Genomic DNA, 25,081 nt, shown 5'->3' on the forward strand with positions numbered 1-25,081 from the left:
CACGGGTGGCCCAGTTGTCTAAGGCGCCGCGATTCGCTGTGCAGAGCTGCGTCCCTTGGGCACGCCAGAAACCTATGATTGTGGGTTCGAATCCCGGTTCGTCCAGATTATGTTTCTAGGTTTGTCAGCACCATACCATGAGCTCGTGGGTTTCAGCGAAGTGGTAAACGTCTGAGACTCACATCACTTCAGGCTTTCCTCCCACATTAAGCTGACACGTTGTGATATAACTGGAATACTGTTAAAAGTGGCGTTAAACCCAACTCACTCACTCTTGCTTGAACCTGGCTGTGACTTGATTAATATAAGACGGAGCCTATATGCAGTTTGGACATTAATACAAACCCATGAAGTATTGACGAGGACTTGCTTGTGAAGAACATAACCACAAATACCACAAGTGGGTAACCAGAGATTCAAAATTCTGTGACCAGGGAAATTAATTAGAGTTGTGTCAATGATGTGACCTAGCTAAAATGAGTGATTGTTGCTTTGTGTCCTATTTCACAGAGTATTACATTCATTAATAGCAATGTTAATTAAGACAAGAATTATCTCATTATTATTACACTAAAAAAACCAATTTGGAAGCCAGGCTACTTGATGTGGAACAATCACACAGAACAGCCAGGGATTTAACAAGTTTAACCCATCTTCTGTTATACAGTGTATTATATAGCCATTTTATGATGATTTGTCTTACTTTAAAATGTAAAATATTTGAATTTTATCGGTCAATGGTGTTTGGATACAGCTACAGCGATGTACAACTGGAAATAAAATACTCTGCTGTCATGGCAACAGACATTTTGCCCGTTTCTGTAATCTCTGCTGCAAGCTCTTAAGAGAATCATTGACTTCTGATTTACATGATGCACACAGCCTGAACATAAATTGTCTGGAGCTCACCTGGCGAACTGGTGACGCTCAGCAACTCATCAACTGCCTTCACCCTCATCATAAGCCTACAGCTATACACGCTGGACCCATTTGCCGTAATGAAGTCACCAGCTCTATCCCTCTTGTTACGTAGCACAAAATGTCTCTCTCTCTTGTGACCTTGAAATCAACGACCACTTAATAGGAACGAACGAAATGTGTGAGTCCTCAATACATATGTCTCTCTCTTGTGACCTTGAAATCAACGACCACTTAAAAGGAACGGCCGAAATGTGAGTCCTCAATACATATGTCTCTCTCTTGTGACCTTGAAATCAACGACCACTTAAAAGGAACGGCCGAAATGTGTGAGTCCTCAATACATATGTGTCTCTCTTGTGACCTTGAAATCAACGACCACTTAAAAGGAACAGCCGCAATGTGTGAGTCCTCAATACATATGTCTCTCTCTTGTGACCTTGAAATCAACGACTACTTAAAAGGAACGGCTGAAATGTGTGAGTCCTCAATACATATATGGAACTTTAGAAAGCCTATTCACGCATATAACAATACTGCTTTCATCCTGACATTATAATGTATAATACTAATGATCACATATTGCATGAATAAAAAATTCAATAAATGGATGAAAATAAGTTGCTGGTTTTTGAGGATTATAGTACATCAAGAAAAACCTCCAGGCCCAATCCCCATGAAAACTTAAAACATATTTTTGAACTTACTGAAAAACATACTGGAATGCCTTCAATGCCCATAAAGAATTGTCAAATGAGTGGAGATCGAAAAAGTTTGACCGATTTCATAATCATAGTTCTAGGGGCTCCTTTTTGGTGCTTTTGTAGCCCTTTCAAAAAGTTATTGGTTATACCGGTAATCAGGCAAAACTGAAAATCCCACTTCATCGCTTAGTGATTTGCATATTTCCTTCTTGCTTATACAACAGGACATCTATCAAGCTCCTCACAGCATTCGCGGAGCTCTCTATACTATTGCTGCCTCCAGTCAAAGCTCCCCACGGTTATAGGCGACCGCAACCATGCTTGGAGTTGAACTCGCAAATGACTGACTGTTTATTTTACAAACAAGCGATGACTGTCATGACACCGAACACTCTTACCCCACCTAAATTACTTTCATTGTTAGTCAATTTGAAATTCTATTTCATTTCATCTATCATGTAATTTGTATAGTAAAAATGTTGAGTGATTTTCTGTTTATCTGCAATCTCAAACCAATCTGATCAAACAAACCAAAAGTTAAATTCATCTGGCAAATGTGATCAGTCATAAACCTTTTCAAAATTCGCTATGATGGCATTCCCAAAGACAGACAAAAGCATACACGTTACTACATTTGGAGTTGGAGGGCAAATTTCAAGATTCCAGTAATGGCCGCTCCCACACTGACGGCAGCGATGTTACTGTAACAAAGGTGTCATGCACTGGGAAGAAGCTTGGACAGCTAGGTTCAAAGGGAGACAACTCACATTCTTGCACAAGATTGGTTTCTTTCAAGGTATTATATGGTTTCATAAAAACATGATTCAGGACAAATATGGCTGGTTGGGTAATTAGTAAAACAGCATAAAAAAGCAGCCTCTTTGGGAAAGGAATCGTGACTCAGATGACAAAATAATACTTCAGACTATGGGATTATCAGAAATAACAATATATTAAATATTTCACAAGTAAATGCCTTTTCATTGTGACTGGATTGTATAACCTTCTCAGCTACACCGGAAGGTCAAGGTGACTGTATAAGCTGCCATTAACATCAGTTTTACTGAGCTGCAGAGAACCCCACCACTTAAACCATGATCTATGAATAGGATGCTGTACCACAAGCTGTAGTAAAAGTATATTCCGGGATGAGAATGGATATTTTCCTTTTCAGCTGAAACTTCTTTTCAATGGAAGTGGTCCATGATTTGGGGGTGTTTAGGGGGAAGCCACGATATTTTAACAAATTTGTGGTAACTGAAATTCCCTCCCCTGTATATTTCTCATATAAATCCAAAAAATAGACAAAATATTCTGAAAAAAAGGTCTTTTTTCTTAACCAATGAACTTAGATTAGGTTGAAACTTTGTTTATATTTATCATGACCAAAATGAGAGACAAAATCAATGCAATCTTTATCCGACTAAAAAAAATAAAATTGTTTTAAGAATTTTATCCAAGAAAAATACCATCAGAGGAAAAGTTAAAAAATAATAATCATTTTTTAATACAAAAATATTAATGACTCAATCTGCTGCAATGTGCCTATGTAATATTTGTGTGTATACACTATGTAACATTTGTGTGTAAACACTGTAATATTTGTGTGTAAACACTATGTAACACTGTGTGTATACACCATGTAACATTTGTGTGTATACACTAGGTAACGTTTGTGTATATACACTATGTAACGTTTGTGTGTATACACTATGTAACATTTGTGTGTATACACTATGTAATATTTGTGTGTATACACTATGTAATATTTGTGTATACACTATGTAACACTTGTGTGTATACACTATGTAACATTTGTGTGTATACACTATGTAATACACATTAAGAATTCATTGCTTTTGTTTCATGCTGTATCTTTGCTGGAGGAAGGAGGAGAGATCAGTCAAAATGTAACCACACATTGTAAGATAAAATGTTACAATACATAATTATTTCCCTTCACAGAATTATTATTGAGGATCTGTTTAACAAGTAACTAAATTGTTCTGGCCTGGCATGACATCTAGCAAGTCATAATAAATCAGATAACTGTCTTTCCCTCAGAATAACTTTCACATAGTCCCTGCTATTTGTAACATTTGGGGAAGGCTACCAGTCTTTGTTTGTTTGTTTGTTGTTTAACGCCTCACTCAGCAATATTCCAGCTATATGCAGCGGTCTGTAAATAATGGAGTCTGGCCGAGACAATCCAGTGAGTGACATCATGAGCATGAACCAATTGGGATATGATGACATGCATCAAGCAAGTCAGGGAGCATGGTCGGTACTGACTAAAGAGTGGATTCATAATCTACAATTTCATCCCTCCAAAATAAAAAAAAGATGAACTGAATAGCTTTAAAACGGACGAGGTAGTGCATTGTCAATTCATTGTTTTTTCACTCATATAGCCCACAAAAATAAATCATTCAATTAATGATATCTCCTAACCACTGATCGACCATGCGGTCCCTTTGATGGTAGCCTTCCCCATCTAGAAAGATTATACTCACTTCTGTTTGTTTACAATAGCACAAAGTTACAATATTGAGAAGCATGGACAAGAACCTATAAATAGGAACATATATATTTTTACATTGCTTTGTGTACATACAAAATGTTTGTATCATAATTGAAAGGGTTTCGTTCTAAATTTGAACATATACTGCTTAAAAAAAGTTAAATAACACACACAATTGGAAGGCTGTGTGTTGCAATACCTACAATGACAGACTAACCATAGTCAGATGAAAAAATCAGGTTTTCTTCAATATCATTAAAATCAGATCTTTGTTCTCGCTATCGCTAAACAAAGATCTGAGGACAACCCATTACGGGTCACGTCAGAACGACCTTTCATCCAACCAATCAGAGCGTCGCTTACCAGATCAAGTGACAGTCTGAATGTGTTTTCTGATCATGCAACCACGAAATATTTAACACAGGGTATTCCGAATGACAGTTACGGGTTTTAAGATCATATCCATACAATCTAGGCCATCAGATAGCCATTCCAGAATGTTCTTATCAGTTTTAAAATCTTTAATCAAGAATACGTCAAAATATGTTTCGAAATGTAGTTGCCAGTTTGAAACTGGTGTCATAAAGCTCGAGAAAGCTGCCTTCTGATTGGCTAATGTCGATTCCTTGTCAGTCATTTCATTGGTCGGTCAAAATTAACGAAAGGTTGTTCTGACGTGACCCCTAATGGTCCTCAGATCTTTGTTTAGCGGTAGCAAAAACTGAGATCTGATTTTTATGTGATTGGGTGTTCTTTAACTTCTTTTGAGTAGTATATTTTGTGTAAAACTATATACTGTTACTAATTGTATACAATTGTATACCAACTTTATGCTTTGTACATACTAAAATGAAATTGAGAACTGAAGATTGTGTAAGGGCTATGTGCCAATGTTTTAACCGACTACACACATTAAGATCCTTCGAACAGTCAAACACTAAAGGCATGGCCATAACTGTCAATATAATGAAAACTGAAACTACTTTTCATTACGATGTATGCAGACTTCAGATCTATCTCAATTAAAGCTAACTAAATAATGCTTTTTCGGTTTAGCCATTTTACATCAAACAAATGATGCATCAGTAAAGCTATCGACAAATGATAACAACGTTCTATTTTGACATTGATGGACAGTTGACATGCATATACTCAATACCCTGTGAATCTACTACCGTATTCGACGTAATAAGCGCCCTGCTCTAATAAGCACCCACTGCGATATTTGCTAATATGTTGGCTAGTGAACAATCCAAATTGGCACCCCTTCCGATTGATCAATGTACACAAGACTTATTTTTTCGTGTATAATACGCACTCGTGTGTTATATGCACCCTTAATCATGGGCAATTAAATTCTGGAAAATCTGTTGTATATAAACATTTCAGGCTATCAGCATAAACCATAAAATATATCTTTCAAATCTGTTTTTTTTCCACCAAAATAATATTCTAATAAGAGCCCGCTATTTCCAATTTTGAGAGCGCCCTGGGCGTTTATTACGTTAAGTACGGTATATGTTTATTCATGTTTCTTTTGGCCTAAAAATAATTTGTCCATCACGCACTTCCAGCTCCCCTGTGCCTCTCATCACACCGTCCGTGTTGAGAGGTGACTGGACTCCAAGGTCACTACGAGTCACATCAGTAAGCACTATCTGACCTTCCTTGACCTCCAGGTGACACTGTCGAGGTCGTGTGTCATCCTGAGACGTGTTGAGCTGGTTACTTGAGCCTGCGGGTTCCAAATCTTCGGCACTTAACACAATTTTTCCACCTTGAACGGCTAGTCGCGCTGGCCGGGGTAGGGACGTGGAGCCAGTGTTCGACGCTAACGATTGACGCGAGCGGGACACTGTATCCGAGGTTGATGGGTTAGCGTCTCTACTGCTATCATGAACTGACTCTCTATTGCTGCTGGGGTGAGAATGGGAGGGGGTAGAGGATGCAGCAGCCGCCACGCCCCAGGCACTACCGGGGTACACGGGAGGGTTAACGTCACTTCTACTGTTCCGAGATTCTTCTGTAGTTTCAGAAGTCAAAGCATCAACTAAAACTGAAATGTCTTCTTGTATACTTGACATATCAGAAGACTGGGGGGCTGTTTCACGCACATCACTACCACTAGGGTTGGTGCGATCCTCAGGGGTGGCACTTGTCCCAGCCTTCTGCCTGGGGGTGCGGTCTATTGTACTATAAGGGGGTGGGGGGGAGCTGTCTCGTTCCAAGGCAACCACTTCATGGTATGGGGGCGGGGAATCCACGAAGGAAGCAAAGTCCCCAGTTGGCACATATTGGACGCCATTGTTCACATTCACTATGATATTGCCGTAATGAGAGTTTGATCCTATAGCCAGGAACGGGTCTTGTTCCTGGTTTCTACACTGGCCGGTGCTGCCTTGGTGCTGACGATGGCGCTCTATTGCACGAGCGATTCGTCGTGCTCGTAGTCTTTTCATTTTTACACGGAATACTACAATCACAATCAAAGATATAAAGATGACAACAGCTACTGTGCAGCCAATCACTGTGTAGACAGTAGTCTTGAGCCAATCAAAATGGTCGTCATCTGGAAATGCTGGTGTGCGATCTGCAACAAAAGAAAAAGGTCTCCTCAGAAATAAATCCTCTGTATCCTGTGATGTTGCAGGAGAGACTGTTGTATAAGTTTTGCAGGAATGGTCAGTCGCAGCAAGTGATTGACGGGCCAATAAAATGTCAAGTGTTGTCAATGACAGTGAGCAGGATGTAAAAGCCTCTGGTTGTTTACATACAGGAAAGACATGATTGACAGTTTCTCGAAAGCTGGTTGTACCTACATAGGAGTGACACAAGGGCGATCAGTAAGGGCAAAACGATACATTGGTACATTATAAGTTTTTATGTGACGATATCATATACAATACGTTTTTCTCTGTATTGATACAAGATGATTGACATGCTGAAAAAATAACTTTCTACTCGTTTAATGATCCCTGGTGTTTTTGTCAGTTAGATATAGCAAAATGTGTTGCAGTTAGCGTTTTAAGTTCACTACTATTAGGCTGTACAGACATGTGTCTACAGCTAGCTTTTCCTTTTGAACCTGCTCTGAAATATTTATTGTCAAGAAGTTTCCATGCGATTTGACGAAAATATGCATATTGTTAAATGTATTGATGAGTCATTGATCGTGTGTGGTCCTTTTCTGCGTGAACTTTATATTTCAATTAGAAAATCAGTGCGTAACAATATCATAATTTCACAAATAGAGCAGGACAGAAAAAGATAAGAGAAAAAAGCCATAGTAAGTTATTAATTAGATTTTCATCACCACTGCCTCCCTACCAAACACACATCTCACATCACTTAACTGTCTGCAAGTACCGAGATGAAGAAAATTGCTTCGTGGGACTGCTTCTTTCTTTATTTGATGAAATATGCAATATATGTCCAACAAAGCTAATAAATACTGCTCAAAAGAACTTAAAGAACACCCATTTTTTTCATATGAAGATAGACTAACCATATGACTATAGTTAATCAAACTATAGTCATTTGAAAACATCGGGTGTTCTGGTTCATGTGAATCCTATCAGGTGCATGTAATGTACACAGGTGCCTTGAACGGTTTGTTTGAAAAAAATAATTATAAAACACAAAATGCCAGCTGCCTCAAAAATAATAATATTTTAAAATTTACCCTTTCTTTCTTGGGGACTAATGAGAAATCAATAAAGAAAACAGGTCAAAATTAATTCATTTGAGTGAGTATAGTTTTACGCCGCTTTTAGCATTTTTCCAGCAATATCACGGCAGGGTAAACCAGAATTAGGCTTCACACATTGTACCCATGTTGGGAATCGAACTCGGGTCTTCGGCGTGACGAGCGAACGCTTTAACCACTAAGCTACCCGACCGCCCCTAATTCATTTGAAAGAAGGGTTGAAAGTGAGTTTGGTTTTTTTCCGCTTTGAACAGTGTTTCCCTTAAACGCCATGATGACTTATCGTGGAAAGAAAGCCTGAAGTCATGCAGGTCTCAGACGTTTACCTCTTTGGTAAAATCTGCAAGCACGGGTATGGTGCTCACAAACCCAAGCTTACTTTAATTAGTTCCACAAGCCCTGTATGGGGGAAGGGTTGAGAAGTGGTTCAAAGGTAAAAAACAGTGTGAAAATGAGTAAAATATATCATAACATAGCCAAAGAAAACTTCCTAAACCAATGCTCATTAAATCAGGGCAATGTCAGTTTTTTTGCCACGTTGTGCGAAACTGTGCATCCACAAAGTCCCTCATTTTGCTTCAGCTGAAGTCTTGGCTAGAACGAAGTGGGAAAGAAAATATGTAATCAAACTTTCATGTAACTGTAAAGTTTTAACAAAAAGGTTCCTACACATTTACATCCATATCTTTAGTTTTATTATCCGTTTGGCGGACATTTCGCAAACACATCATACAATATTATCATATGGGAGTCTCTTGTAGTTGTACAATGACATCGAAAACAGCAATGAAATCTTATAGTCTATACACCCATTCTACCAGGAATGTATCTAGGATTACAAACTAAGTGCCCTTGGCAGGCAAATTGGGAAAAAGATTATCATCTTGTTAAAATTGGATTTTTTGTCAGTATTCTCATTTTAGTAAATTCTAAGTTTTAATTCAGATTACAGGAATTTTTCTGTTATCATGGTTATTTGCTGCAGATGTTGGCCTGAATATTTGCCTCTGAGCAGGTCCAGATAAATACCTTATTTCGATGAGAAAAACACACATTATACAAGGAAAATATGGTACAATTATAGCCTCTTCATTTGCCTAAATGAGCTGTGTGGTGCGAAATCAGTGAATGGCGCCATCGCCATGGCAATCATTACCCTCCTGGCATCGCTTGTCCTCGTCTGAGTTGTCCCCACAGTCATTCTGTTTATTGCACTGCAAGTCTTTGTTGATACATCGATGATTGTCACATACAAACTTGTCAGCACACTTGTCTGTAACAAACCATGACACAGTTCACAGCTACTTACATTTGTACTCATAATTTAGTGAGTGAGTGAGTTGGGTCAAAAGCAAACTGCGACACCATAGACGACTGGGCAACCCTTGACCCCTAATAATTTATGGCACACATGTTTAATACTTCTGTTTGTTGCGTTTAAAGCCGCATTCAGCAATAGTTTGGCTAAATTACGGCTGCTCTTAATCACTGAGTCTAACGACCCATGCATTCAAGACAACGCACACAATCAACCAAGTCAACGAGTGTGACCAATGGTACACTTAGCCGCCTTGTACAACCAGGGTCCTGTTCCATAAAGTAATCTTACAACTACGACTATTATAAGTCTATGTTAAAAGTATGGGAGTTACGATCACCATAGCTGAGATTGTTTTGTGGAATGGGGCCCAGCCTAGGTTTCTGGGGATCAATTCTATCCTGGAATGGTAGTACGAGTACCTTTATCAAGAATATCGGTCCCGAATGTGACATTGACAAACATAAGGAAGCAGAGGCAAGGGAGTTAACTGACTTTAAAAGTCCAGTTTCCACCCTTGTCGAACTAGGCGGGAATTCCCGGGCTCGATCGTAGCACCACCAGTGGCTATTATGAGTTATGCCCCTTCTATGCCTCTCCTATGGACCAATCAGATTCCACCTCTCGTATCACTTGCATTTGCTTTAAACAAAATGGCTGCGCCCGGTCGATCAATAATCAAGATCTATATTGTGATAGAATGGGTCTTACATTGCCAAGTGCGTCAAATCATGTGAGCACCTTGATTAAAAACATGATAAGATTTGGAAAATATCTGTTGACAACGTGTTGGCGGAGCACATGCTTTGCAAATCCTGCAATTGACCGAAATCTGATTGACAGTTTACAAACCAGATTTAGATTTCGTTGCGCGATTGTGATTGGACTATGCATAGACTCGTTAGTTCAGCCAAAATGTAACTCCATAATACCAGCCTAGTTCGGCAAGGGTGGAAACTAGACTTTTAATAGTCAGTTAATTCACTTGCCTCGGGAAGACGGTGTCAACCCTGTCCTCACTGACATACAGTATTTGCAGACACTGAAACTGGTCTCAGGGAGATAACTGCATACCCCACAACAACATACACCTTGTACTAATTGGTGCTAAAATTTGTTTATTTCTTTGTTGTTTAACGACGCACTCAGCAATATTCCAGCTATATGACGGCGGTCTGTGAATAATCAAATCTGGACCAGACAATCCAGTGATTGAAATATTGAGCATCGATCTACACAATTGTGATACAATGACATGCTTTAATCAAGTCAGCAAGTCTGACCACCTGATCCAGTCGGTCACCTCTTACTGCAAGCTTGGGTTGCTAAAGACCTATTCTACCCCGGATCTTCTTGGGTCCATTGCCAAAATGCGATCGGTCGACTTAACTTGACATTTGCCATCATTTTCATTTTACTATTAACACAGCGTGTGCCAAAACCTATTGAATCTGCTAACCCAAAATTAAATTTAGGCATTATTTTCAGAGTATTTTAGTCTTAGTTTTTGGACTAGTGTTGAGTGATCTTACAAGACAATAAGAAATTTTACTAGACTAGTGGCAAAAGAAGCAGGCTGAGCCATCATAGTTTCAAGTTTCAAGTTCCACAAGGCCCATACTGTGACTCCTCCGTATGTATTATCATAAACACAACCAATGTGGAATTTACTGTAAACAGCTTTATTTCTGCGCCGTTAAAATATTGCGAATACCACGCCAAAGATAATACTGCGACGAGATATTTTTGCGAGTTGCCGTGTTGAGATGAACCCTCGCGTACCAAACAATAGACAGCTTCTCTCCGAAGCTAGTTTTTCTGAGTTGGCCGGAAAGTTGACCGGAAGAGATTGCGACTAATTATCAAATACGATAATTGACTCAACTCCGTGTCATGTCATGTGTGGACAAAATTGCAAAGGACACTGACGCAATCAAGCGAGGTTGGAAGAAGGCAGGATTACTGTGAGGTAACAGTGACACTAACTGGTCTGTTTACACTGTCATTTGTGATGTATTGTGTGACCATTCTGCATTCATTTGTGTTTTTAACTTATTGAGTAACTTGTAGTTCTGGTTGATGATTTCAACATTTGATGACGTATTGCAATGAATAAAGTATGTATTTATACTTATTTTTGCGTTTTTAATTTTTGCGATTGAGTCTCGTTCGCAAAACTCGCAATAATAAAACGGTCGCAAAAAATTCCCTGTTTACAGTATGCTTCTGGGCCCAGTTCCTCAAAGCGATCGTAACTACAATCAATCTTAGAGACTTACGTCGATTTTATATTTGTCTTAGCTAAAGTTTACGCCTGTTCCACAAATCAATTTTAGGGCGATTGTAACTTTACAAGTTCTTAAGTAGCCGATCTTAACAAAGATCGGAATCTTCAGCCATGAAGATACGAAAGTTTCCCTTAGAGTGGCATCCCTTCGTCATGTTTAGCAGACGACGCATTTCCTTGCACACCATAATAAAAGTCGCCATCTTTGTTGTTATGGTACAATATTTAAGATCGATTTTAGCAATCCTAAGTTGGTCCATAGCAACTAAGCATTTTGATCTTAACTTACAACTGTCTTAGTTAAGATTGCTTTGTGGAACGGGCGGCTGATCGAAACAAAAATTTTAGAATGCATACGTAGTGAGTTACAATCAACTTAGCCCTAAGATCTCTTTGTGGAACGGGGCCCTGGTCTTGTTTCAATTGTAACCACCCAAACTCTGGTATGATTGAGTGAATGAATGAGTTGGGATTAATGTTGCTATGAACAGTATTCCCGTTATATCACGGTGTGTCAGCTTAATGTGGGGGGGAAAGCCCGAAGTGATGCAGATCTCAGACGTTTACCACTTTTGAGAAACCCACAAGCACAGGTATGGGCTTCACACATTGTACCCATGTCGAGAATCGAACTCAGGTCTTCGGCGTGCTGAGCAAACGGTTTAACCACAAAGCTACCCGACCGCCCCTAAGGATAAAACAGGCAGAATTCCAGCACTAATCAATATGTGAACCCCATGACTGTATCAAGGTTACATCATCACCCGTGCACCAAAAACATGAACCAGTTTGTCCTTCACCTTTCTCACAGTTGGTTTCATCGGAGCCATCGGGGCAGTCGTTGTAGCCATCACAGCGGTACCTCTGGAAGATGCAGTGACCTTGTGGCACACACTTGAACATGGGGACTGAACACTTCACTCCTTGCCGACCTGTGAGACAAAAACACAGAGTCCTACAGTGATCCTTACTAATACAGTGACAAGATGAACATACACCATAAAGTAGTGGATCAGGTCCCATATGACCCACTGGAAAAGTCAAATAACTTTTCAAAAAGGCAAATTTTTAATGTTGGTATAAAAATTATCACACATAACTATCTGATTTTGCTTTGTTTGAGTGTTGTTTATTGCCTCACTCAGCAATATTCCAGCTGTATGACAGCGGTCTGGAAATAACTGAGTCTGGACCAGACAATGCAGTGCTTGACATCATAAGCATTGATCTACGCAATTGGGATACAATGACATGCATCAACATGGGTCGCTGAAGACTGATTCTAACCCGGATCTTCACGGGTACATAATTATCTGACAATTATCCTTTTTGTTTCTAAAATGTGCAAGTTTTTTGCTTCTATATAGATTAAGTATAGATAATATTAGTGAAATGATTTTTCAAACCTCAAGATAAAATGTAACTAGAGCAAGTATTTGTCGGAGTCCAGGAACACTACTGCCCTGTGTCCACTACAAACCTTTAGGAGAAATAAATATATTCAGTTTTTCCTTGACCTCATAGCTGTCCTGAGCTATGAGGATGCAGCTGTATTGCCCAGCATCGGAGGATGTGGATTTGATGGTCAGCTCCACGATGCAGCCATTGTTGATGATCTTCTGCTGCAGGAAGCGCTTCTCGTGGGCCTCCCAGTAAAACCGTTTGTACATGGAGGAACAGTTGCGAGGGGGATTCCGTATCCTGCATGGCAGTTTTTTCTCCCTACCCTCTTGCACAGTTATGGGGCTTTCCACATCGAGGGCAGGGTATTGTTGGGACAGCCCCCCTGTAAATAATAATCATGATAATAATCGGTTATTGCTATTAGACGGCCACTGGCTCATGTGTTCATCTTTTAAATTGAATTGTACCTGTGGTCATATTACCTAAATAATGCACTGCCAGGTTCAAAATATAGCATAAAAGTCAAGTGGTCCTTGTCACAACCCCAACGGTAACAATCCTTAATATAACAATTATAAAATGTAGCGGATCCTAATACTCGAACACTACAGGAGATAACACAAAGGTAGCAGTCATATATCACAGAGGGGGGTGCGGGGTAGAGGTTTTTGACGACCCCTGCCCACCTCCCACCCCCGAGCTCTAGATAAGCTTTTGCTTGTTTGGATATCCACAATTTGGGGTCAATGACCCATGCCACCTTATAACTAGAAGCACAAGCGGGGTCAATCTCATTAACATCAGAACATAGTTCGCGCTACCGCTAAACAAAGATCTGAGGACATCCCATAAGGGTCACACCAAGATGACCTTTCATCCGACCAATCAGAGCGTCGCCTAATAGATGGGGAAAGTGACAGTCGGAATGCATTTTCTAACCTTGAAACCTTGAAAAGGTTAACACAGGTCTTCCGAAAGACAGTTCCAGGGCTGTACGACCGATTCCATCAAACTCAATGTCTATCAGCAATGATCAGTATCACTCACTCACTTTAATGGGATAAAAAATTCAAACGGAAGAGACTTTCCATAGCCTGTGGGAAGTACTGCCATACAATCTTGTCCATCTATTAGACATTCCAGAATACTCTTGTGTTCAGTTTTCAAATTTTGAATCTAGAACTTTGTCAAAACATTTTTGTCAAAGCCCAGTCTGGAAAAGAAGCAGCCACTTTGAAACTAGTGCCATAAAGTTTGAGGAAGCTGTCTTAAGTTTGGTTAATGTTGACTTCTTGTAAGTCATTTCATTGGTCGTTGAAAGGATGCAAGAGGTCAGTCTGACGTGACTTATAACGGGATGTCCTCAGATCTTTGTGTAGCGGCTTGCAAAAAGGAAAATAACAGGGTTCAGGGTCTGAAACAGCTAATACCAGATCTCCCTGCCAAAGTGCTACAGCATCGTGTGAGTGAATAAATGTTGTTATATGTAACCCCTAAAAAGGAGTATAAACCGCACATGATGCACAATGCCTCTTGTGTCTGTGCAGGTTGCATGTGGGGGGGATTATAAGGCCTTTAGAATTGTCAAGTGCAGTTTAGACATCACTCCACTAAACTTTTATGAACCGCTGTGCAACAGGCATTTTAATACCAACATTTTAATCATGTTAACAGACAACTATGTTTTTCCTCCAAAATACGAAATCATTCCATGTAGGTCAGAGTTGGTGAATGATGAAAATTGTCCACCCAAAAATAAACAAGAAAAGTTGAAGTATCGCATTATTTTTGGCAGAAGTCATTGTCAGCTAGTTCAGTATGTGGTCATGAGCATATCTGACGAGTAGGATTTGAAAGGTTCAATTGATTTCATTTGGTAAAGGCGAGGCAGCCAACAAAATATTCATGTTTCTCAGGCCCTTTTTGAAAACTAAACGTGTAGGGTGCGAGGATTGTAATCGTGGTAATGTACCCCATTACCTCTGCTGCTTCAAATATGAAGAGACGGGTCTAAGGCCATAGTGACCAAGGCTCAGTGCCTCTGTGAATCTGACACACAATTCACTGACTGGCCCATGCAAACAGTTGGAATTGGAATCCTCAGCAATTATGAAATTTGAGTTCAGAATTCATTTATTTACCCTGATAACAGGACTAAAAAATAAACTTTAATTCAAAAAGAACTTTAAGAACATTAAATCCTTTCATATGACTATAGTTTTCTGGGTGTAATTCTACATCAGCAAGAATGCATTCTACCGAACATGTCCATCATTTTAGTTAGGGACGTGCACTTGCTCCCTTCTTAATAACAGTTTCTATTTTTTTCTGACAAAATTTTAAGCTGTCACACAAAAGTTACAGGGGGTTACAGTCATAGAAACTAACTGTTTTCTTCTAATAGTCCCTCTAATGATAATGCAATACCCTCAAAGATGGCAAATTTCTACTAGTCCTTATGATACATTAACTATTGGGCAGTTTGGCAAGGACTGCAGGACTAGCGCCAATTCTAACACTGCTTTTGTAAGTAAATGAAACTCTTAGTTTGCAAAGTTAATGACAAATATGTGATAATTGAAATTTGGCCCAGAGAGATGTCACCGACAAGGTTATGGCATGCCATTTTGGAACTTCTATTTTCTAGTGAATTTTTAATGTTGATGTACAATTGGGTGTGATCACACTGAACCAAACAAATGCAAGCAGGCATTTTTTTCTGCTTATTTTGAGCATTATAGCACTATTTTGTAAATAGTATTGATGTGATGTGCGGCATATTAGCAACATTTAACAAACATATCTCTTTGGTGTCAGGTAAAATGCATGTGTAACACACGTATAGATGTCTAATGGGGATGTAGGGTGAGGTCATCAAGATCATAGTATGTTCTAATGTCGTCAATCTCATGACATTAATTGCATTGAGTGCAGCTACAAACCAAAGATTTTAATATATTAGGATTTGGTAAATCCTCTCATTTTTTCAATGCAAATGTGTATCAATGTTGTTTTCGATGTAACTCATGGAAAATTGTGTCACTGGACGATCGCGAAATTGTGCCAGAACAGTAAATTACCAGTAACAAGTATAAGAACAACTATTACTTGCATAATTGCTATACATAAATGTATCAGCAACAAGTGGGAAATGACAATTCTGTAAAAACTTGTTTATTACGTTTGCAAAATAACCCTAGTTTTATTACCCAAATCAAGTCCCACAAAGAAAAATAACTTTAAAAATGCTAAATAAAATGCAGCATGAACAATATACATACATTGGACGTCTGCAATGGCAAGAATTAGGATGATGATGACTTTCATCCTCCAACCATTTTCTTTCACGCTAAATAATTCCTAAATTCATCAATATTTCTGCTTGGAAGGATCGACGCCATCTTTGACACAAAGGTAGCTAACTCTGCCTCCGGTCTCTTTGCGTCCCGCTAATGATTAAGACACAACACGTTACGTTTTCACAGCGTATTCTCAAATGTGTATGCGTGTATGCAAAACAAGTGGTAAAGCCAAACAAGGATTTTCGCGAAAGTGAATGAACTGGAATTAAAACGTAAAAAAAAAGCTGGCCCAGGAATATCGCCAACTAGAGGGGTGATGATCTCATAGATAAATAGAGAATCTCACCCGAGTGTCTTTTGATATCAGATATATCAACACGAGTTGATCAAAGAGGAAAAAACTACGGCGTTAAGCAACACCCACTCCAACTCATCTCTACTGTGAATGAATACATATCTGTTTCTCGTCATAATAATTTTAATGGCCTTTGGGGCTTCGGAAATATAAAGAAAACTGTAAACATATCTTGTTCAGGATGTTGGCAATCTGGTGTCGTAGGAAGTCAACATTACCCCCCGGGGCCAGTTGTTGTAGGCCTAATCCCTTCTCGTTGTTGGCTATGAATTCATCCTTGTTGGTCCGGATGCTGGTTCGTGAGAATTTTAACCCTTTGGCCAGGACAGCAATCTGTTGCTTGTTGAGGTTTTTGCTGCTCAAGTTGATGACAGTGTTGCTGTGGTAGTCTTCAGTGGCTGATGTTCCAGTGGGTTGATCTCAAGGTTGTTTTCTTGAGGTTATTGAACTTGGCTATGTGAGGAAACTACAAGAAGCCATCAACATCAAAAGACTCCAGCCGTCAATCACCCGTGACCAAGGCTATTACATACCCTTGGCGTATCATTAACTCATCGAAGACCCCAATCAGCCATAATCTCATTGATTTTTTTACTGGCTTCATCCTTTGTTTATATCTCTGACTTCACCGATGATTGTCATCACTACCCTTGTGTATACATAACAGGCTTCTCTACTCCAGCATAACAATATCTACTCCACTGTATAAACATTGCCTCCTACTTGTAAATATACTTTTCAACCAAACTCTGCATATCACTTGCTTGATAACGGTGTTAGACCCTACACAGTAACGTCGCTCTTAATTGTAATAAAGAGGTTGTTCATCCATAAATTCTTATCTTTACTTAACTTTATTTATATTTGGCCCTTTAATGCCTTCTGATGATAATTCTAAATATACTAGGGGGAAATCTGAAGAAAGTGCCGCCTTTTTTTTTACTAAAGACTATTACGTGCATGTGCATCTCTTATGGGCAAGGAGCGGTCGGGTAGCCTAGTGGTTAAAGCGTTCGCACGTCATGCCAAATACCAGGGTTCGATTCCCGACATGGGTACAATGTGTGAAGCCCATTTCTGGTGTCCCCCGCCGTGATATTGCTGTAATATTGCTAAAAGCGGCGTAAAACCACACTCACTCACTCACTCTTATGGGGAAATAGGCATCCCACTTGAATCAGGAAAATTTAAAACCAACTCGTCGTCTGGAACAGCTGCTTCGTGTGTTTGACAGTGACGATGATGATTTTATGAGTGTTTCTGTTTCTACGACTCAATGCCAGAAAATGAATTGGAATTGCCAATATCTATACTCAGCAACAAAAGTACCTGTGACACACCTTTCCAGTCGGTTGCTTACAAGAAAAACCATTCTGGTGTTCAGATCGGATATGAAAACATGTAGCACAAACGCAACCTCAGCGCCGTTTTTGAAGCAACATAGACGAGGCGTGATTTTTCAGCAAGACAACGCCAGACCCGGATTGTTCAACAAGCACTTGGAAAGAACAACGTGAACGTGATCCCATGGCCTGCTCGCTCTCCAGATCTCTCTCCAATTGAACACATATGAAGGAATGGACCACCGTCTCCGACGTTTACCACGTGCTCCGACAACATCCCATCCCAGACATTTAATCCGTTCAATGCGAAGGAGAGACCATATTATAGATCTATTATATGGTCTCTGATCCAAGCGAGAGGGGGCACACACGCTACTGACTTGTGAATTGACAAGTCTGTTCTTGCATCTTTCTCTTGTCGTAACGTCATTTCTGTGCTAGGCATGTGTCATTAAATGTGTCAACTTGTTTAACTGGTCCATTGTCTGTTTACAAATATGAATTAATTCAGATGTGTGCGTCTACTTTGATCAGGTTCTTCTTTTACATCGCGCCACAGGAACTTTTGTTGCTGAGTATATTATATAGTAATATACAACATCACTATAAGTGTCATCGTGTCCCAAATGCGTGGATCGATGCACATGATGTCAATCACTAGATTGTCTGGTCCAGGCTCGATTATTTACAGACGGCCGTCATATAGCTGGAATATTGCTGAATGCGGCGTTAAACAAACAAACAAACAAACACTATAAGTGTGGATACATTCTTCCAGATCTTACTCTGTGAATACACGCCTTTTGGCATTTGAATTATTTTGTACTCTCAAGAAAACAAATCAAGTTTGCGATCGTATTAATTTTACCAGGGTGCTGACATTATTGAGGTTATTAGATACCTGTAAGATATCAGAAATACTTCCTGGTCTGTTTCATATAGCATTATATAAGGTCACATTGGTTTGAGCGAGTGGCAGGTATGGTCCTAATACCTGGCAATGGTGTTCAAATATTGACATGAAATTATATTCCGTTTTATATATCTAACAAACACTAAAGTCTTGTTCTTTTTGTTGAATAAAGATGACGTACATTTATAGGACTGCGCAATCTCATTAAAATCAATCTAAGTTCTCGCTGCCACTAAACAAAGATCTGAGGACATCCCATTACGGGTCACGTCAGAACGACCTTTCGCGAACTTTGACCGACCACTGAAACGACTAACAAGAAGTCGACATCAGCCAATCAGAAAGCAGCTTTCACGAGCTTTACGGCACACGTTTCAACCTGGCGACTTCCATTTCAGACAACGCTTGAAAAATACGTTGACACAGTTCTCGATTAATTTTTTATTAAACTGAACAAACGAACATTCCGGAATGTCTAATATATGGTTGCGATTGCGATATATGGTATGGCAGTGCTTTCTACGTACTGTGCAACGCCTCCTCCGTTCAAATGTTTATCCCGCGGAAGCGAGAGATAGACGATAATTTTGACGGAATCAGTCGCACAGGCCGTAACTGTCGTTCGGAATACCCCGTGTTAACGTTTTCGAGGTTGCATGATTAGAAAACACATTCCGACTGTCACTTTCATGATCTGGTAAGCGACGCTTTGATTGGTCGGAGGAAAGGTCGTTCTGACGTGACCCGTAATGGGATATCCTCAGATCTTTGTTTAGCGATAGCGAGAACTAGGATCTGATTTTAATGAGATTGTAGGACTGCGTTATGTGCACATTTCTCCCGGGTGCTGTTGTTCAAAACAACCTTAGCGCTACGACTGTCGTAAGTCTATGTTACGGTATGGGAGTTACGATCACCTTAGCGCCAAGATCGCTTTGTACAACGACACCCAGGTCTGTATCATATAACATTATGGTTTGGGTGAGGGACTAATATTTTCCCTGCTCACAACATTTTCTAGTATATTCTGCTCAGTGTACACCAATTCACTTGGAACCGCCTCCGTGGTCAAGTGGTAGAGCGTCCGCCCGGAGAGCGGAAGGTCCGGGGTTCGATCCCAGGCCGCGTCATACCAAAAGACGTTAAAAGATGGTACTTGTTGTTACCCTGTCTGGCGCTCGGCATTAAGGGGCTAAAACAAGGACTGGTCGGCTGAGAGTCAGTATACTGTGTCTGAGTGGGGTATTCATGTTAAACTGCGGCATGGTATCTCAGTGAGCTAGAACTATAAAATCGGCATCAGTCCGTTCTAGTACAAGCAGACACACACACAAATGCATGCACGTCGCTATATAAGTGCAATAATCTTGGACGCGACGTTAAACCCAATTTCACCTGACCTCACCTCAATTCACTTGGTGAATGGCTGATGCTTTCCATATACATAGTAATAATTAAATAAGTGGAGTTAGATTGAACACAGTTTTAGGCCAGGATAATAAAACTGTGTTCAACAATCTTACTCCACTTATTTAATCATTACTATATTGTGCCTGAGAGTTAGAACTGTGCTCTCTCTCTCTCACTCCTCCTCTTCTTCCTATAATTCCATCTTCTGTCACTCTCTGCTTGCCCTTCTCTCCCTCTCTTTCAGCGTCCTACTGGGAGATACATGACCATCCTTGACCCCCTGTCAGGTCTTCCCGTCCCTCCCACCTCTCTCCCCGACCCTGCCTCCCTCTCTTTCCCCGTCCCCCGTGATGCCCCTCACTTCGTCGATATCAACCTCCGTGATGACGACACCCCGACCCTGTCCCCAGTTCGAGTCTTCCTGTCACGTGTGTCTGGATTCTTGAGGAGAGTGTTCCGTGTCAAGATGGACGCTTAGAGCGGCATCTACCTCTTGGAAGATATGTTAACATTACTTTAGATCCTTAGATTGAAAGCGACTTTCCGATCCTCTACTGTATCAGCCTGTCTACTTCTGCTACGTCTGACCGTGCCTTCTCCTTTTGCAGTCCACAGTTATGGAACTCTTTGCCTTTGAATCTGAGAAACTCTGCTTCTTAGGAAACGTTTAAGTCTCTCCTCAAAACCCACTTCTTCACTTCAGCTTTTAAATAGATCTCCTGATTGTTGGCATATGTACATAGACATTACTTTTTAACTTTGTCACAGCGCCAGTGAGCAACTGTCGATGGATATTAGGCGCTTTACAAATCAATTATTATCATTATCATTATTATTATAGGTAATGATGTTCTTTCTACATTTTTGGACCTTTTCCGGATATTTTCCGATCTTTTGATAGGATCAATACATTTTAAAACACTTTCGCTTTAGCGTTTTGGGACTTTTCAGACATCTAGGCAATCTTGGATCTGTTTATGACTTTTCAAATACCCATTTTGGTGCAGTGTGCTTTCTACATTTTGGGTCCTTTTGGATACTTTTGACATTTAACTTTTAAGTTTGAACCATTTTTTCTCTAATTAAATAATTATGAATCAAGATTTATTGGTGTGTTTTCCATCGACTGGTGTTTTCTTCAGTCGCGTTATTACAATACAATATCCTTGGTTTGCCAGACCTGTGGGGATTGCGTGTTACAAGTGGTCCCAAGCATCCTGTCAGCCACAAGAGGCGACTTACTAGTAATAGCGGGTCAACGTGCACCGACGGCGTGGATCGTAGCTCATAATATCAATCACTCGGTTATTTACAAGCCGCCCTCATAAAGATGTGCGGCGTTAATCAATAAACAAAGACTTGGTTTGTCAGCACTAGACGTCATCCTCCATATACCCAGGACTAGAATTTCGGTAAACCTTAGTGTAGGCGGAGATAGTAACGCACTTCACCTGTGCTCGTGGCTTTCAGCTAGGGGTAATGGTAAACACAGACGAGATGACGAAACCTGCGTTGTGACCCAATCTCATTAAAATCAGATCTTCGTTCTCGCTACCGCCAAACAAAGATCTGAGGACATCCCATTAGGGGTCATGTCAGAACGACCTTTCATCCGACCAAACAGAGCGTCGCTTACCAGATCATGAAAGTGACATTCGGAATGTGAATTCTGATAATGCAACCTCGAAAGCTTTAACACGGGATATTCCGAACGATAGTTACGGGTTTAACGACTGAATCCATACAATGAAGGCCATTCCAGAATGTTCTTTTGTTCAGGTTTCAAATTTGTAATCGAGAATTTGTCAAAATATGTTTCGAAGCGTAGTCGCCAATTTGAAATTAGTGCCGTAAAGCACGAGAAAGCTGCCTTCTGAATGGCTAATGTCGACTTCTTGTCAGTCCTTCTATCGGTCGGTCAAAGTTCGCGCAAGGTCGGTCTGACGTGACCCCTAATGGGATGTCCTCAGATCTTTGTTCAGTGGTAGCGAGAACTCAGATCTGATTTCAATGAGATTGTGTTGTGACCTCAATAAATAGGAACGAGCGACTCTGTCCAAATGTTTGCAGGATGACAGCTGTGTATACTGCGCAAGTATCGTACATGCATGGACATGCAACTACCACAAATATTGACATAACATGCACGCGACGGTGACACTTTTAACAAATGACTCTTTTCTCTGATATAAATACACCCTTGCATACCCTTCCGTTTACCAGTATAACCTGTTTCGCTTGGTGCTTTCCCCCAAAACTTACCTTACTCGGAAAAGAGTATAAGCAAACCGTGTTATTGTCAAGAGTCTTACACCAATTCCCCTACACAGGCAGAGTTTTCTGCGTTTTGAAACTCAAAATGGCGATCGCTTGTGTCCTGTATTTTTTAAAGAGCATTAAAACTCCACGAATATTCAGATGATCACATGTTAACGATTTTCAATTAATCCTGCGACTGTACTATTCATCGGGTGGCCAAGCTCGGTTGGTCACGTGTCGTCATATCCCGATAGCATGGGTCGTTGCTTGTGTCAATCATTGGTTTGTCGGGTCCAGATTCTGGACGTTAATGTGGCGTTAAACAACAAACAAACAAACCATAAGTCACAGTCTGTGAACAATCTTCTGACGTACATGTTTCAGGGGACTGGGATATCCTTTTCCTTTCACAGATTTCAGTGTTTCACCCCTGCTTGCACACCTTGAAATATTTACGATAAGTAACTAGAATATTTCTTAACCTAATACCGCGTACAATGACATGGATAAGTGAATAACGATGTGTATATATTTTCTGGAAGTCTCCATGTAATTTGAATGCTTGAATGCAACTTAAATGCAAACATCTACGCCTAACAATCCCAAATATCGTCAGAAATAGAAAGAGTGAGTGAGTGAGTATGGTTTTACGCCGCTTTTAGCAATATTCCTGCAATATCACGGCAGGAGCCATCGGAAAATGTGCTTCACACATTGTACCCATGTGGGGATTCGAACCGGGTCTTCGGCGTCACCAGCAAACGCTAATAGAAGGAAGGTTGTACGCTCTTAATACTAAGCTTTATTAAACAGGCAACTTGCTCTTTTTTACGGAATTAGCAGGTACACGCTGAATGTTAATCACTAGGGGCGGTTGGGGTAGTCTTGTGGTGAAAGCGTTCGCTCGTGATGCACGACGAAGACCACACTCACAAATAACTGTGCCGTGTGTTTTGTCGCCTGAATTTGCCCATTACATAATAAGGTGCTACGACAAGGTCGACCTCGTAACTATTTCGGTAATTTCAATCATTCTGAGTGAGTGACTGCATGAGTGAGTATGGTTTTACCCCACTTTTACCAATATTCCAACAATATCACGACGGGGGACACCAGAAATGGGCTTCACACATTGTTCCCATGTCGGGAATCGAACTCGGGTCTTCGGCGTGACGAGCAAACGCTAAAAGTGGCGTAAAACCCAACTCACTCACAAAATGAGACCATTGGATTTATGAAAGCATGTCAACCCGACTGTGATGATCTTTGCTCACGCCATCAACAACTTATTTTGCTTACCTGACGTATTCTGACCTAGGCCCCGTTCCATAAAGCAATCGTAGCGCTACGACTGTGTTAACGTCTGTGAGTTACGATGGTCAAGGCGCCACAAACGCTTTGTAGAACGGGGTCCTGATTTCTGATACACACTGCAAAAAATGAAACGCACAGGTAGATTTTTAGTAAATTTATTGTACCTAATAAAGTCGATATATGTAATTCAATATCATAGATACAAAGATGAAATTTTGGAGCCAGATAGTTGACCAAAAGCATTGAAAACTGTTCATTGTCATGTCACATAAGGCCACAAAGTTGCGCTGAACTCAGTATCTCGTGTGACCGCCCCGAGCAGCAATCACGGCTCTGCATCTCCTCGGCACTGACTGGATAAGTGTACGAATTCTGTCCTGCGAAATTCTGTTTCTAACGCGTTGGCCAGTTGTGGGAGTGTTTGCGGCGTGTTTGCGGCGTGTTCTGACTTTGACGTAGATCGTCGATCGAGTTCATCCCAGAAGTGTTCCATTGGCTTGAAATCTGGAGATCTCGACGGCCAGGGCAAGTCGTTGATGTTGGCATTAAGCAGGGAGTCTAACTTAGACTCGAGCTGTGTGCGGTGGAGCGTTGTCCAGTTGAAACATCTCCCCCTGGCGGCCAATGATTGGAAGAAGGTGAAGTTGAAGAATTTGTTTCATGAAGCGATTTGCTGTCAAATTGCTGTCAAGTCAGATCTCATGGTGTAGGATATGACCCCCACACCATGACACTACCGCCACCAAAATTGTCGAATTCAGGTACACAATGTGGGGCAAAACCCTTATTTCGTCGACGATAAACACGTTGTCTTCCATCTCGCCGGTGAAGAAGAAATCGTGATTCATCGCTAAACCACACTCGTCTCCAGTTTCTCAAATTCCAAGGCTGTAAGGTATGGCACCAACGCAAGCGTCGCTGTCGATGTCTGCCGATTGATCAACCCCATGTGAACTGTAAAACTTAACTATAGTTCCTCTATTATACGCTGGGTCTCAAATACAAGCCAGGTCTCTAATACACACGACTCAACGCCTTCCGCGAAATTAATAGACGGTCTAGTGTCTAATAGAGGAAATACGGTAGTTTGATATCGGATGTTTTGAGCGTACTAGGCTGCAACCCTGACTGTTTCGATGATGACATTCCAAGATTTAATGAAGGCATATCTCATGCATACAAATGAACGTTTATGAAACTGTTAGGAAACACCCGACAATGGAAATAAAATATAACATTATAAGAAATGTTTGAATAAACATGTTCACGACAACATCTTGTTTTCAACCCTTTTTTATGATCGATATTCATTGCCATCTCAGTCAAC

General features: G+C 40.5%; 1 protein-coding gene across 1 annotated transcript; it reads right to left on the minus strand.

The window, feature by feature from the left end:
- Positions 1-265: 265 nt before the first annotated feature.
- LOC139462278 (uncharacterized) lies at positions 266-16,249 on the minus strand. The gene is made up of 5 exons (XM_071243887.1): positions 16,140-16,249; positions 12,935-13,240; positions 12,255-12,386; positions 9,006-9,122; positions 266-6,733 (listed from the first exon to the last, which is right to left on the minus strand). The coding sequence occupies exons 1-5, from the start codon at positions 16,183-16,185 to the stop codon at positions 5,670-5,672; spliced, it is 1,665 nt and encodes a 554-aa protein (XP_071099988.1). The 5' UTR covers positions 16,186-16,249; the 3' UTR covers positions 266-5,669.
- Between the last annotated feature and the right edge of the window lie 8,832 nt (positions 16,250-25,081).

The sequence above is a fragment of the Haliotis cracherodii genome, unplaced genomic scaffold (genome assembly GCF_022045235.1).
Source record: "Haliotis cracherodii isolate W230 unplaced genomic scaffold, xgHalCrac1.p SCAF_15, whole genome shotgun sequence".
NCBI lineage: Eukaryota > Metazoa > Mollusca > Gastropoda > Lepetellida > Haliotidae > Haliotis > Haliotis cracherodii.